Below are 17406 nucleotides of genomic sequence, written 5' to 3' on the forward strand. Positions count from 1 at the left end.
CCATTATCCCCCTACTAAGTCCTCCTCCTAGACTTTGTTTGCATCCAAAACAAAACATCATGCTATTAGTTGTCGGTGGTTCTCACTGGCTTTGGTTCCTTGCATCAAGGACCTTTGTGGGCAAGCTCAAGAGTATCTTTGGCTACACTCAGATAAATCTTGCCTGCTTATCTAATTTACTTTATTGATAGTCTCAATCATTGTCTACTAAGCATTTTTTTAAACAGTTACCCCAGTACTCAAGGCACCAAGTAAAAATTTCCTCTGGCTTGTTTGTTGTCAGGATTTCTCAGTCTTAGGCCGAGAGATTTTTCATTTTGCTCTAAACTTAACAATTTTCTGATATTATGGTCTATCATAGAAGGTGGCTTGCTCATTCACATGCACACAATTTTAAAGATTCACACATTTATTCATGCACAGGGACTCTTTTTAAAAACATTCATATTAACTTTTAGGAAATTGTTATAGGTCCCATTATGGTCTGTCTGATAACTAAGGAAAAAACGAAAACATTTAAAGTTTCTGAATATTAAACACATTGATTCAAATTAAAGAAAAAAGTTTACTCCATTAGCACAGTTAATTCAGTAATGAAACTATGTGTTATTCGAAGTAATAAAATGAATTTGGATACTTTTACTTCCTTCTCTTTATGGTGAATGCTTATACAGTATTTCACATCTTTGTCAAACACTTAGCTGCAATTAATTGCCAGTATTAGTTGAATCATGTTCTTTCTCTTTGGTGACTTGCAGCACATCTATTTATGCCACTTAAATGTGCAATTTTTCATACTTACTGCTGTGGTTACAATATTTATTTATATAGCGCGTTTTCATACAAGTGATGCAGCTCAAAGTGCTTTACAAGATAAATATAAAAATAAAATTAGGCAATACTAATTAACAAAGGATAAAGTAATGTCTGATGGCCAGGGAGGACAGAGAAACAAAAAAAACTCCAGAGGGCTGGAGAAAAAAAATAACAAAATCTGCAAAGGTTCTGACGCCATTAGATCGCTCAGTCCCCACTAAGCATTCTAGCTAACATAAATGATCTAAATCGGTCCTCATGGGTTTTTAGGCTTCATGTAGAAGAATTAGACAATGATGGTCATGGGGACCTCTGGCCTTCAATTCATCAATGTAGGGACTGCACAGTGCTTTGATCAGGTGGTGGTGGTGGTGCAGCTCGCCACTACAGAAAACTGGAAAATGAATAGCAGAGAAAGTAGGGGTGAGTATGGATTTTGGAGCCATGAGGGGGAAAAAATAGATAGTTAAACGCATATTCAGAATATCAGGGTTACACTAAAATGAAACTATAAGAAAGCCTTATTAAAATAAGGTGTTTTTAACCTTTTTTTTTTTTTTTATAAAGTGCTCCTCCATATTAGCCTGGCAAATTTCTATTGGTAAGCTATTCCAGATTTTAGGTGCATAACAACAGAAGGCTGCCTCACCACTTCTTTTAAGTTAGTAGTTAGTATTGCTACATCCAGAATACAGTTCCTCCTGTTTTCCTTACATGAGCCTTATAGGTCAAGTTATTTGTGATTGCAAAATTGGTGTGAATGTGTGGAACCTTTAATGGACTAATTGTTCTCTCCTGGGCTGTTTCCTGCCTTGTTAAGATTTTACTTTTGTATTCCAAGTAATCTATGTGGTATTGTAAGGTTTTTCATATCTATTATATTCTGTATATTGGTCTTTGCTTTTTATTATGATCAGTGGTGATTGTTTACTTTTGGATTGAACTATCCTGTAATACAGACCTACAGGGCAGGTAGAGGAATTCTTTGCAAGGTTCCTTTATTGGAGCAGATCTAATTTATAGACTCTTATTAATTGGTGTATAAATAGGTTAATACAGTAATCCTATTATATTTTACAAATTAAAATGTAATTTTTTTTTTGTTTTTCAAAATTTAGTCAGTGGGGGGAGAATTACACTAGCAGTGTACAGTGTGGTGTTATAATTGAAAAGGATGTACCCAAGAAGCTGATCAACTAAACAAATGTATTAAAGCCATTGTTTGATTATTGAAAATGCTGTTTATTTAGTCCAAATGTTTTGATAAACGTGTGCAGTGACAAGTATGTTTTTAATTGTGTGGTTAAAGATTAGTGATCTGACCATTAAATGTTGTCCATTTATATACAACATGGCCTGTTTATCTGACCACAACTGCAAACATATGGACCTAAACAGTCACGGCTATGTTCATTATTCAGTTTTTGGCTAAAATGTGGTCAACATGCCTTCAGACTGGAAAAGTCAGGCTTAGAAAATGGAAACGCCTGCATTGATTATCATTACAGTTTTCATCAAATTCTGTGCATGTGCAGTGTCTGAACTGTGCCTAGTTAATGTTTGGATTATTTAGTGGCTATATTTCATCATTTTTCTGTTTGCAGGCAAGCATTCAGTAATACTTTTCGCTTCAAAATGATAAGGCAGTTGGTCACTATCATTTCATAATCAAGTGCAAAATACAGTACAAGAACAATTAAAATGCTGATATTGTTTAAGATAATAAATATGACTGCTTTTATTGATGAAGTGGGTTTAAACCTGAAATGGTTGCTAAATTTGAAAGTTGCTTTGCTGGTCCATGCTACTTGCACTTGTATGACATATAGAAATTTAATCTAGCAGCAGGGATAAAAGTTTAGTTGTTTGGCAGAACAGTTACGAGAAGGAATGGCCTGTCATTGCACATGGCAGCAGGTAATTCCCTGGTACTGTAATTGCATATATGGGAAAGTTTGAGTTATTTTTACAAATTTTAAATGTTCTAGTTGGTAACTTCAAGTTATACATGTGGAATCCTGTTAAACATCTTGGGACTACAAAAGTATTTTGTTATAATGAATATGGTGAAAATACATATACTATTGTGACCTGGGTTGCTGGTGATTTGCCGTCTCTAAGGTCAGAGTCGCAAGAACGGCTCCATAGCTGCACTGCTGCATCTGATAAACAATAAACCAAAAGCTAAGTAAGTTGTTGTCCTCTGCAAGATCAGACATACTGCATAACATGCTTGTCACAAAATGTTTAGAACATTTAACAGCAGGCTTTGATCTGCTGTTCCTTGCACTCTCCTGATCTCTCTTCTCCAGACCATGACTGCCACAGCGATGATTCTGAGCTGCTGGTGGTTTTCTGATCTGAAGATGGGAGCTAATGCAAGACAACTGCCTGTGTCACAGCTCCTTACAGCTCCTGTTTTTAATAAAGTCTTTATTACTGTGTAGGGAAGACGGGTACAGTCTCAAGTACCTGTATTTTCCTTTGAAACCTGGACTCCTCCTCTTGTCTGTCGTGTTACTCTCAACTCAAGCTTAATGTGGTGAATGTGGAGTAACAGTCAAGCTACCTCTGCGACCCACCAGCCTGAAACAAGACTCCCCAAATCTTTTATTGCTAATCCTAGGCAAGAAGTTACTTAAACTTTCCCTTAAACTCTCTGGCTCTCACCTTGTTATAGGCCGACATGATGTACTGTATACATGGTCAACCAAATAAACACGTGTCTCATGCAGCATTTCAACAGAATTGTTATTCATTTTGGTTGTGTCCAGAGATTAAACTGGTGCATTTGTGTAAAAACAAGATTCATTTAACTTCATAACACAACTTTGTATTTCTTTGCAGTATATCTTTGGCGAATTCAGTGCTGATGAGTTTAACCAGTTCTTTGTGTCTCCTCGATGTTTTGTTGAGGTAAGTATTTTTCAGTATATACTAGGTTTGTAGATGCCATATATGCTTAATTTTGTGAACCGTGCTTAAATGTGAATTTCTTACACACAAATACAACCAATTGTTTTGAAATTTGTGAACCCTTTAATAGTGTGTATTTACAAAATGTGTGCTATTGAGTAATGTTGCTTTCATAGTCAAAACGTTGTTTTTTTATATATATATATATATATATATATATATATATATATATATATATATATATATATATATATATATATATATATATATATATATAAAGAATGTTGCATTTAGCAGACAAGTTACTTTTTTGTTATACCTAACCAAGTACTGCCAAATTTTGTACAAATATAGGTTGGATATACGAGTTAACAATTTTTTATAAATTGATATTGTAGTGTTAAATCCCTGAAGACTGCAAAAGAAAGTGGACTGCATTTCAATTCACGTCCATAGATCGTGTGCCGTAGCTAAAGGTGAACGTATTGTGTTTCATTTAGTGACTGCTCCTAGTGTATTGCAGTTTGGTTGAAGACCATCAATTAATCATGTTAAAACTGAATGTAATTATATGACCAACCAGCATTAAATGGTGGGGCAGGGATTGTCCTACAGTGGAACCTCGGTTCACGAACGTCCCGGTTCACGTACAACTCGGTTCACGACCAAAGAGCTTGCCAAACTTTTGCCTCGGTTCACAACCACACACTCGGTATACGAACAAGCCAGTTTCCCTTGCCTGTCTGAGCTGAGAGAGTAAGACCGAGCGAGCACGTGCCTGTCGGTGGGGGGGGGGGGAGATTGCTTCACGTGTTTGTTGAACAAGCCAGTTTCCCTTGTCTCCTGAGCTGAGAGAGAGAGAGAGAGCGCGAGCGAGCACGTGCCCATGGAGGAGGATATTGCTGCACGTGTTTGCCTGCCTATCTGTAGGCTGTAGTGCAAGCGAATCACAACCCCCACCACAGGCAGCCTGAGAGAGAAAGAGAGCTGCTATGCTTTTTCATTTAAGCAAAGCCGCTCGTTCATTGTTTTCAATAAGACGTGCACTCTTTGTGCTCTACAGTATTTCGTGTGCTTTTGCAGTTAACTATGGCTTTTAAGCAAGTGGAGAGTGGTAAGAAGTAAGTTTTGAAGAAAATTGAAATCGAAGTAAAAGAAATTACAAGAGGTGGAAAAACTGTTTACCAGTTTACTCATTTACCAATCTGAGAACCCTCGTGCTTTCAAGCAGCATAATGTAAACAAAGCCAGACGGCCAGTAATGTGGAGGGCAAACACGAAGGGTTGGGTCACAAGAACTTTATTTTTGGAATGGCTGCATGAGGCTTTCGCTCCCACCAGCTAAACAGCTAAAAGCACCAGAAACCCAAGAAATCACAAGAGAGAAAACACCTGAAGGAAAACGCTTCATGCCAGAACTCGTTTCATGCAAGGTTAGTTTTCTTGGTGGTTTTTGTATTACCGATTTTTCAAAAGTTTAATTTTTTAGTTCATAATGCGATTTGTTGAAATGTTATTTTTCTCTTTTTTCAAATGTTCGCTTTTTTCCTTGTGCTTAAAACTCATTAAAAAAAATTGTTTACATGGAGGACTTCATCGTGTGATCTCCTGCAATCTTACTTTTTTGTTTGCTTGTGAGTTGGTTTTTTCAAGCGCTTCGGATTTGTTGTTCCTTTTTTTTTCTGCTGTGCTTAAAACTCATTTTAAAAAAAAAATGCTGCGCGAGGTAGGTAGGGAGGGAGTGGCTTTGTTGGTGTGTGTGCTACAGAGAGAGAGCGTGAGTGAGCCAGCTCGTGTAGCTGATCAGGGAGCCTGGGTGTTTTGTGTCAGTGTTATTCAATGTTTTTACATTAGTTTACTATTACACTGTGGATTCTATGGTGTAATTAACTATATTTGTGCTTAATCTTTACATATTTTTACATATTTACATACAGTTTGTACGGTCTGGAACGGATTAATTGTATTTACATACAATCCTATGGAAACTGCTTCAGTTCACGACCAACTCGGTTTACAACCAAAGTTCTGGAACGAATTATGGTCGTGAACCGAGGTTCCACTGTACTTGTAATACATTTTGTCAATGTGGAGTGTTATTTGTGGTCTTGCTGAAAAAGTTTACGGTTATGTTAAGTTGTCTAAGTAATGTGTTATGCTTCCCATGGGATACGTACGACAGAGCCACGCCCGCCAACTCTAACCCTCCTCCCGCATCATGGGATACGCATGACAGGGCCCCACCCACCAACTCTAATCCTCCTTCCGCGTCCACCCTCGCTCTCGAGGCATGCGTACTGCCTGCTCATGTGTCCGCACACAACACCTCACCAAACAGTCTCAGTCGCTTTCGTCTCTGCTACATTCCATTTGAACCTCTGAGCCACGTTGATTTTTCATTGTTCTTTTTGATTCCGGCTGTGTGTGTGTGTGTGTGTATATATATATATATATATATATGAAAATGAAATTAACAACAGATGCACTAGAGGGGCAACAATGAGATGACCCCCAAAACAGGAATGGTTTAACAGGTGGAGGCCACTGACATTTTTCCCTCCTCATCTTTTCTGACTGTTTGTTCACTAGTTTTGCATTTGGCTACAGTCAGTGTCACTACTGGTAGCGTGAGGCGATACCTGGACCCTACAGAGGTTGCACAGGTAGTCCAACTTCTCCAGGATGGCACATCAATACGTGTCATTGCCAGAAGGTTTGCTGTGTCTCCCTGCTCAGTCTCAAGGGCATGGAGGAGATTCTAGGAGACAAGCAGTTACTCTAGGAGAGCTGGAGAGGGCCATAGAAGGTCCATAACCCATCAGCAGGACCAGTATCTGCTCCTTTGGGCAAGGAGGAACAGGATGAGCACTGCCAGAGCCCTACAAAATGACCTCCAGCAGGCCACTGGTGTGAATGTCTCTGACCAAACAACCAGAAAGACTTCATGAGGGTGACCCAAGGGCCCCATGTCCTCTAATGGGCCCTGAGCTCACTGCCCAGCAGAATGCAGCTCGATTGGCATTCGCCATAGAATACCAGAATTGGCAGATGCACCACTGGTGCCCTGTGCTTTTTACAGATGAGAGCAGGTTCACCCTGAGCACGTGACAGAAGTGAAAGGGTCTGGAGAAGCCATGGAGAACATTATGCTGCCTGTAACATCATTCAGCATGAGCAGTTTGGTGGTGGGTTAATGATTGTCTGGGGAGGCATATCCATGGAGGGTCACACAGACCGCTACAGGCTTGACAAAGGCACCTTGGCTGCCATTAGGTATCAGGATGAAATCCTTGGACCCATTGTCAGACCCTATGCTGGTACAGTGGCTCCTGGTGCACGACAATTCCTGGCCTCATGTGGTGAGAGTATGCAGGCAGTTCCTGGAGGATGAAGAAATTGATACCATTGACTGGCCACCACACTTTCCTGACCTAAATCCAATAGAACACCTCTGGGACATTGTTTTGGTCCATCCAATGCCACCAGGCTGCACCTCACTGTCCAGGAGCTCAGTGATGCCCTGGTCCAGATCTGGGAGGAAATCCCCCACAACACCATCTGTCATCTCATTAGAAGCATGCACCGATGTTGTCAGGCATGTATACAAGAACACAGGGGCCATACAAAGTGCTGCGTACAATTTTGAGTTGCTGCAATTAAATTTTGGCAAAATGGACTAGCCTGCCACATCATTTTTTCACTCTAATTTTTGGGGCGTCTTTGAATTCAGGGCTCTGTAGGTTGATCATTTTCATTTCCATCAAACGATGTGGCATCCTTTCATTCCTAACACATTACCTAGTCTATATCAGTATAGATATCCAGGAGGATTTCTTTTTCCCATTGAGATCTGATGTGTTTTCAAAGTGTTCCTTTAATTTTTTTGAGCAGTATGTATGTGTGTATATATACATATACATATACATACAGCGGAGGAAATAATTATTTGACCCCTCACTGATTTTGTAAGTTTGTCCAATGACAAAGAAATGAAAAGTTTTAGAACAGTATCATTTCAATGGTAGGTTTATTTCAACAGTGGCAGATTGCACATCAAAAGGAAAATCGCAAAAAATAACTTTAAATAAATATATATATATGTGTATGTATATATGTGTATGTATATATGTGTGTGTATATATATATGTGTATGTATATGTATATGTATATATATATGTGTATGTATATATATGTGTATGTATATATATGTGTATGTATATATATGTATATGTATATATATGTGTATGTATATTATATACATATACATATACATATATATATATATATATATATATATACACATACATATACATATATATATACATATATATATATATATACATATATATATATATATATATATATACACATATATATATATATATATATATATACACATATATATATATGTATGTATATATATGTGTATGTATATATGTATGTATATATATGTATATGTATGTATATATGTGTATATGTATGTATATATGTGTATGTATGACCAAGTCTCCTGACCATGGGGTATGCACGACAGAGCCCCGCCCGCCATCTCTAATCATCATTCCGCGTCCACAACCCTTCGCTAAATCATACAAACACATGCATGAAATCGCTCAGTCCAATCCAACAGGATCTGTACGAATGCTTTTTGAGGAAAACCCTAGGCAGGATTTATGACGATACAATGCCCCGACATGTCACACCAATGTTGCAGCAATTTTCGTCAGACAAGATGGCGAACCGCCTGCCGAAAGGGACATTTGCATCTGTCCCACAGGCAACTCCTGTAAACCGATTTCCACGCTCAATATGAATTGCGATCCTATGGTTTACCCACTTTTATTCCCTTACGGAGACATTGGCTGGCACAAAGATTTACAACATGTTCCCGATAAAAGAACTGCCAATTTTATGCGTACAGATTAGCAATGAGGAATACATGTAGTATTTTACATTCCAGTGGCAAACTATTCCAACAGTACGTTGTAGATGCATATGTTAAAACAGAGGGCGCGCGTCTAAACTATCTCAGATTAGATCAACAAGATTTGTGTGTGGAACAATACAATGGACTGTCAGACACACTGCAAGCAAACGCTGAAAATAACATACGTGTAGACAAAATGATCATATTACCATCCACATTTCCAGGAACTCCAAGATACGTACATCAAAACTATCGGGATGCCATGGCCATAGTACGTCAATTTGGATTGCCTCATTTATTTATCACTTTCACATGTAATCCTGCTTGGCCGGAATTTCTACATTCACTGTCAAATACCCAAAGACCGGAGCACAGACCTGATATTGTAGTCTTTTGGATTAAGCTGCAGCAATTACTTGGACATTGTACAACAACATCTTTTTGAGGTTGTTATTGATTATATTTACGTAATCTAATTTCAGAAGCGCGGCCTTCCTCATACCCACATGCTGTTTACTCTTCACAATAATTCTTACAACCAGTGTTCAGCCACGGTCAGTTGTACGTGGCTTTTTCTAGGGTTAGATCTTTCGACTCTTATCTGTCGTCACCACCAAAACACCTTTTCACAACTGCGTCTTTCAAGAAGTATTTCTTTCTTAATTTCTGAATTCCTTTCTCACTGTTTTCTGTTCCTATTCTTACACCGCCGTATGCTACGGCGGGATTCGGCTAGTATATCATATTAAATCTGACCAGTACATCAAGAAGTTTTGCAAAAGCCAGTACTATCATTTTGATTTTACATTACCAGAATTTTTGTATTTGATATTCATACCAGTGAAATTTTACAGTACTCAATACCTTTTTATACCATGATACAAAAATAAATTCCATTCGGTGGTTTTTTGTTAAAGTACCTCCATTACTGAGGTGAACAATATTGTGTCTTTTTCTGTAATGCAATGTAAAAATATTTAAATACTAATAGTAACAACAGTTTAAAAATAGTGGTATATCTATCAAATAGTTGTTAACCCTGTTATCATTAAGTAAACAAGTACTGGCATTCTTAAATATCAAAATACAGTGCAGGGTTTGAACATTGTGTGGCTGAGTTGGACACCCCCCAACCCCAAGTGTAACAGATGGGTGGTTTATAATCTTGGATAAATTTCAGCATAGAGTTTTTAAAGAATGTTACCATAAAATCATGATTTATCCTTAGCATGTGCACATTCTAAGTTGATTTTGGTATTTCTGTTAAGTGAAAATTACAGCTTAAAATTAATAAAAATATAAACATTCAAACATTATTAAATATATACAGCTATATTAGTGAATTCAAAATAATTCAGAACATTTCTGTTTAAACTGTTCAGAGCTGATTTTGTAACAACATGCTGTTAAAACCTGGTTTGTCAGTGAACCCAGTCTCAGGTATGCAACATTTCCAAACTCCTGTTATACAGCCTTTGTTTTGATGTTTTTCAATGTTTCTTATGTGAGTCATGAGTTTATTGCTTATATCTTTTTATAAATACAGAATTTGAAAATTACTTGGCCTATTGTTGCCTCTAAAAAAAATAAAGTAATTATCTATATCGATCTACTGTATATCAATATAGACATAGATATATATCTATTGATATAGATGGATATCTCTCTCTCTCTATATACATACAGTGGTACCTCTGGTCACAGCGATAATTCGTTCCAAAACTCTGGATGCGACCCGATTTGGTCGCTACCCGAACGTAATTTCCCCCATAAGATTGTATGTAAATACAATGAATCCATTCCAGACCATACGAAATGTATGTAAATATACACTCACCTAAAGGATTCTTAGGAACACCATACTAATACGGTGTTTGACCCCCTTTCGCCTTCAGAACTGCCTTAATTCTATGTGGCATTGATTCAACAAGGTGCTGAAAGCATTCTTTAGAAATGTTGGCCCATATTGATAGGATAGCATCTTGCAGAGATTTGTGGGATGCACATCCAGGGCACGAAGCTCCCGTTCCACCATATCCCAAAGATGCTCTATTGGGTTGAGATCTGGTGACTGTGGGGGCCATTTTAGTACAGTGAACTCATTGTCATGTTCAAGAAACCAATTTGAAATGATTCAAGCTTTGTGACATGGTGCATTATCCTGCTGGAAGTAGCCATCGGAGGATGGGTACATGGTGGTCATGAAGGGATGGACATGGTCAGAAACAATGCTCAGGTAGCCCGTGGCATTTAAACGATGCCCAGTTGGCACTAAGGGGCCTAAAATGTGCCAAGAAAACATCCCTCACACCATTACACCACCACCACCAGCCTGCATAGTGGTAACAAGGCATGATGGATCCATGTTCTCATTCTGTTTACACCAAATTCTGACTCTGCCATTTGAATGTCTCAACAGAAATCGAGACTCATCAGACCAGGCAACATTTTTCCAGTCTTCAACTGTCCAATTTTGGTGAGCTTGTGCAAATTGTAGCCTCTTTTTCCTATTTGTAGTGGAGATGTGTGGTACCCGGTGGGGTCTTCTGCTGTTGTAGCCCATCCGCCTCAAGGTTGTGCGTGTTGTGGGTTCACAAATGCTTTGCTGCATACCTCAGTTGTAACGAGTGGTTATTTCAGTCAAAGTTGCTCTTCTATCAGCTTGAATCAGTCAGCCCATTCTCCTCTGACCTCTAGCATAAACAAGGCATTTTCGCCCACAGGACGGCCGCATACTGGATGTTTTTCCCTTTTCACACCATTCTTTGTAAACCCTAGAAATAGTTGTGCATGAAAATCCCAGTAACTGAGCAAATTGTGAAATAGTCATACCGGCTCGTCTGGCACCAACAACCATGCCACGCTCAAAATTGCTTAAATCACCTTTCTTTCCCATTCTGACATTCAGTTTGGAGTTCAGGAGATTGTCTTGACCAGGACCACACCCCTAAATGCATTGAAGCAACTGCCATGTGATTGGTTGATTAGATAATTGCATTAATGAGAAATTGAACAGGTGTTCCTAATAATCCTTTATGTGAGTGTATATAGTGTATGTGTATATATTTTTTAAGCACAAAAATAGTTAATTATACAATAGAATGCACAATGTAATGGTAAACTATATGTAAAAGCAACGAATAGCACCAAGAAAACCTTGAACAACAGAGAAAACTAACATTGCAAGAGTTTGCACTACACCCTTACCAACGTACTTTTCCTGCGCATTAAAATATTTCGGAAATGCAAGACGACATGGTCGTTCATCATGTTTATCACTCTGTTTGCAATCGCTTTGTCAGGGTGGGGCTCTCGAAAAAATCCTGGCACTCGTTCCAGGGGGTTTGGGGTTTAGAGGAACACAGCCTTAATAAAGTCGTATTCCTCGACCATATCATCAACCAAATTATGGAGGGTGCACCAGGGCATTGTCCATGAGAAGAAGGCATTTTTCAGGCAGATTATTCTCCAAGATATCGCTTCATGGTGGGAGCGAAAGCCTCATGCAGCCATTCCAAAAACAAGGTCCTTGTGACCCAACCCTTCGTGTTTGCCCTCCACATCACAGCCAGTCTGGCCTTGTTTACATTGTGCTGCTTGAAAGCACGAGGGTTCTCAAATTGGTAAACGACTAGCGGCATGATTTTTACGTCGCCACTAGCGTTAGCACACAGCAAAATGGTTAACCTCTCCTTCATTGGTTTATGGCCGGACATTGCCTTCTCTTCCTGGGTGATGTGAGTCATCTTCGGCATTTTCTTCCAGAACAATCCGGTCTCGTCAAAGTTTAACACTTGTTGTGGAATGTAGCCTTCGTCCTCACGAATTTTGTGAAAGTTTTCATGAATTCTTCCGCAGCTGCAGCATCGGAACTAGCAGTCTCTCCATTCTTTAACACACTATGAATGCCATTTTCTCTTGCAAAACTTTTCAAACCATCCTCTACTGGCTTTAAATTCCTCACCTTTGCCACTCGTAGAAGGATTTTTTGCAGCAAATCGCCAAGAATCTTCCTAGCTTTCTTGCGTAATATCGCCTCGCTTACACTATCCCCAGGAAGTTGCTTCTCGTTCAACCACACTAGCAACAGTTTTTCCACCTCTTCCAGCACTTGAGGCCTCTGCTTGGTTAACATAGTAACTTCTTTTGTAACATCAGCTGCTTTAATGGCCTGTTTCTGCTTTAGAATAGACTTCTTGTACTCGGCGGCATGAACACCATGCTTATACTTTTCAATAATTCCTTTCTTTAATTGGATTTCAGTTTTTTTCAAACCTTTCTTCTCACTAACACTACCACTCTCAACTTGCTTAAACGCAATGTTTAATTGCAAACTTAATGCAATAGCACATGAAATAGAGCACAGAGTTCACAGCAAACATACGTATGTCTGACTGAGAACAATGTACAGGGAGAGACTGAACATGTGTGGAAATCATTGGCACATACGAACTGAAAGGGAAACTGGCCGCCAATGTTTTTGTTCGCCACCAGAGCGTATGGTTGTGAACAGATGGAAAAGTTTGAACTTTTTGATCGTAACCCAATTTGTACATGTTAGGAAACGTTCATGACCAGAGATTTTACTGTATACTATCTATCTCTTATCTCTCTATATCTATCCTCACAAAAGTGAGTACACCCGTCACATTTTTGTAAATATTTTTATATCTTTTCATGGGACAACACTGAAGATATGACACTTTGATACAATGTAAATTAGTCAGTGTACAGCTTTTATAACAGTGTATATTTGCTGTCCCCTCTAAATAACACACAGCCATTAATGTCTAAATCGCTGGCAGCAAAAGTGAGTACACCCCTGAGTGAAAAATGTCTAAATTGTGCCCAATCAGCCATTTTCCCTCCCCGGTGTCTTGTGACTAATTTAGTGTTACAAGGTCTCAGGTGTGAATGGGGTAGCAGGTGTGTTTGGTGTTATCGCTCTTACACTGGTCACTGGAAGTTCAACATGGCACCTCATGGCAAAGAACTCTCTGAGGATCTGAAAAAAAGAATTGTTGCTCTACATAAAGATGGCTTAGGCTTTAAGAAGATTCCCATCAACCTGAAACTGAGCAGCAGCACGGTGGCCAAGACCGATTCTCCCTTACTCTGTATATATTTATATCTGCCCACTGTCGCAGCGTCTTCACGGGTCCTTCAGCACAGGATTGACATTCTTGGGGCCCGCCTTCATCCAATCATCGGCGGGCACACCATACACACCAACCAATCCCGTGCCTGACTCGGAGCGAGACTTCCGGTCCGCAGTTTCTCCTGGTGTGGGGACGTGGCTCCAAGCAGCTTCTCGGCTGCTGTGGCATGTCGAGCTGCAGCGACTCCGTCTTCGCAGCCCCTCGCGCTGCCGCGTCTGCACCAACGACAGCCCGAAGATCGTCAAGCTGTTGCCACTGACACAGATCCGGGCAGTCCCTGCCTGCAACACAAAAAGTGTGCCTCCGCAGGGCCGTTCGTCATGGGGCAGGGCACTTACCTCCCGGGTCCCATCTCTCTGTGGCGCTGTCCTCACCGCGCTGCCATCCAGGACGTCCGCAGTGACCGTGGGCCTGTAGGAGACCGCTGCAGTCCGGAAATGTCCTTTGTCGTCTCCCCGCACCAGGGGAATATGGTTCTTTGGTGGACCGGTGGCGGTCCACGAGGTGATTCGCTCTCGCAGGGTTGTGCATGCGCCGCGGTGTGTGGGCTAACCTGCTGTTCCAGACTGCCCATAAAATTATTTTTTTGGGGTCCCTGCCTTTAAACCAGGCAGAGATTCCCATCTGGGATGCCATTGTGGGGTACAGCCCGACACAGACAGGTAGACATGCTGGTTTCACCACACACACACACGCACACACGTTTATTTAGTCTTATTCACAGTAAAATGCACGAACCCAGTGCCTCAGCACCAATCACCCCTTTAAGCACTGCCCGCACAACAATGCCTTTTCAGTCTTCAGACTGCCTCCTCTCCTCCTCTGAGCTCCGTCCACTTCCACCCGACTCTTGCCATCGAATGGAGGGAGGCGGCCCCTTATATGCACCCCCAGATGGGCTCCAGGTGCTTCCTGAGGAGCCTTCGTCGACACACCCCCGTGTGGCGGAAGCACCTGCTGTGTTGCCGGAAGCCCTCCAGGTGTTCCTGATCCTCTCCCCAGCACTTTCTGGTGTGGCGGAAGTGCTGAGGTCCAGGGCTCCCAAGGCATTGGGGCACCCCCTGGTGGGTGCCTCTACCCATGGCCCCCAACACAACCAGGGTGGTCGCCCCCTTGTGGTCTGGAGGAGGCACAAGCCCACCTCCGGTCCTCCTGTGCATCCCGGCTGGGTACCACCCCCAGCCGTGTGCCACAATAACAATCTCTTTAAATTGTTTATCCGGTAAACTAAACCCGGGGGTGTGCGAGCAGAGTGGTGGGGGTAGCCCCCTAGTAGTAGTAGTAGTAGTAAATAATCTGCGATGTATCGGGGGTGCAATAGCTGAACCGCGATATAGCGGGTGATCAGTGTACAGGCTTATACTGATTCCATAATTTAAAAATATACAGTAAAAATACTGCACAAATTGGGGTTGCAACACTAGCTATGCCCTTTGGTAGCCTATAAGACTCAACAGCAAATCAGAAGTGCATTGATTATGTAGAATCGATACCATGAAAAATGAGTGTTGAAACAATTTTTAAAATGTTTCAGTTGATACTTATTAATAATTTGAAACTTTTGACAACCTTGCTCCCAAGTTATTGAAATGACTCACGGACAACAATGTGACAATCTTGGAGTGGCCATCACAAAGCTCTGACTTGAATCCTATGGAAAATCTGTGAACTGCGCTAACGCTGAACAAATGTGATTGAGCACATTTGACTCCCGTTACAACAGTTCTATCAAGAGGAATGAGCTAAAATTCCAGCAAAATGTTATGAGAAACTTGTGGGCGCCTATGCTAAGCATTAACTTAAGGTTAAGCAATTCAAAGGAAATACCACCAAATATTAACTTGGTGTATGTAAACTTATTTGACCTTATGTAAATATAATAAAGTGATTAAAAGTTGAAATACCCTGTCTCTTGTACATTATTTTGGAGGAGGGCTGTTGTGGAAATTTAGTCGATACACTGATTGACTTAATTCATCACATTTTGTTTGGTAATGTGATTGTGTGAAATTGAGTAAGTTTGAGTTTTTAGCAAAGGTGTACGAAAACGTACAGTCTCACTTTCAACTGTACATTATAGCTCTCTCTAACTCAGTTTCCAAGTAGTCAATATTAAAGAATATTATTATATTCTATCTATACTAATAAAAGGCAAAGCCCTCACTCACTGACTCATCACTGATTCTCCAACTTCCCGTGTAGGTAGAAGGCTGAAATTTGGCAGGCTTATTCCTTACAGCTTACTTACAAAAGTTGGGCAGGTTTCATTTCGAAATTCTACGCATAAGGGTCATAACTGGAAGCTATTTTTCCCCATATAATGTAATGGAGTCTTGAGTTGGAGATGGCCGTGGGGGGCGGAGTTTCGTGTGACATCATCGCCTCCTACGTAAGTACGTAGAGAACAAGGAAGAACTCCAAACAGCGATGAGCACAAAACGCCATTTCACAATTGAGAAGGCAGAAAAACATTATGAAGCAAATGATGCATACAAGCATATTCATAAGTACAGCTACTGCGGAAACAAAGCACGGCGTGAACCGTAAGTTTATATTAAATTAAGTTCATAGACAGGCTGCCACTAGCGTTTGTAATTTAGTGCCTGCCCATATAAGGTCGCCCATCAGCGCAATCCAATACAAACACTGCCGTAAATGTTCACGGGTGAAGGACTGTGCTTATGCAGAGGAAGATGAGATGGTCAGGGTGGTGTTTGGCACAAACTCATTGAAACTGTGAGAGAAACTTTTAAGTGCTGGGTCTTAGCTGACATTACACGAGATGGCACCAGTACAGCTGGGAACCTTCGATGCAAGAACACCAAGCTGCTCACGGAACTGACGCAATGCGCAGACAAAAGCAACAGTTCCAAAGAGTGCTGAACAAAACCAATTACACAATTGAGAAGGCAGCAAAAAATATGAAGCGCCTTATACATACAATCATATTCATAAGTGCAGCTACTGCGAAACAAAGCACACGGTGGAAAAAGTGAATGTCCTGCTAAAGGAAGACAGTGTAAAAAAAAGTGCATGCAGTTTGTCACATCACAGATAAAAGGAAGACGAGCTGTTTATTGATGCAGTAAGGAACTAATCGATGAATGAAACCTCTTATCTTTACAACGATTGACAAACACGGAATGTAACTTGAACACATCCTACAAATACGAGCCTGATTGAAAGAAATAATGATAATCAAATCCTTGATGACAGCAACATTCAATAACACTCACAAAACAATTACTGTATATTGACAATCATGTTACGCTATTTTTAAAATGTTCCCTTTTCTTTTCATAACTTCTACTTCTCCACTGCGTACACGGTATATATATAAATGTATATATATACCCGATCTACAATACATACTTTAGCATAGACAAGCCACACGCTGTGGCGCAATTGTAGAGTCTTCGCCTCTAACGCCGACATTCGAGGTTCGATTCCCGAGAGGGGATGTATGCACGCTACCCGATTCATTTTACCTTCGATCTCCTTGGTTTGGGACGTATGAAAAATATTAGGTTAACGCAGAATCATGTTACGCTATTTTTAAAATTTTCCCTTTCTTAGCACAAGCACAGC

General features: G+C 40.3%; 1 protein-coding gene across 1 annotated transcript in view; it reads left to right on the forward strand.

Annotated features, from left to right (window-relative positions):
* Positions 1-17406, forward strand: part of usp10 (ubiquitin specific peptidase 10) — a 176833-nt gene that overhangs the window by 31163 nt on the left and 128264 nt on the right. Inside the window, exon 2 of the mRNA XM_039763322.1 lies at positions 3664-3732. Within this exon, the coding sequence (XP_039619256.1) occupies positions 3664-3732 (69 nt within the window). The remainder of the gene's footprint in view (positions 1-3663; positions 3733-17406) is intronic.

Source organism: Polypterus senegalus, chromosome 9, assembly GCF_016835505.1.
Source record: "Polypterus senegalus isolate Bchr_013 chromosome 9, ASM1683550v1, whole genome shotgun sequence".
In the NCBI taxonomy this organism is placed as follows: Eukaryota; Metazoa; Chordata; class Cladistia; order Polypteriformes; family Polypteridae; genus Polypterus; species Polypterus senegalus.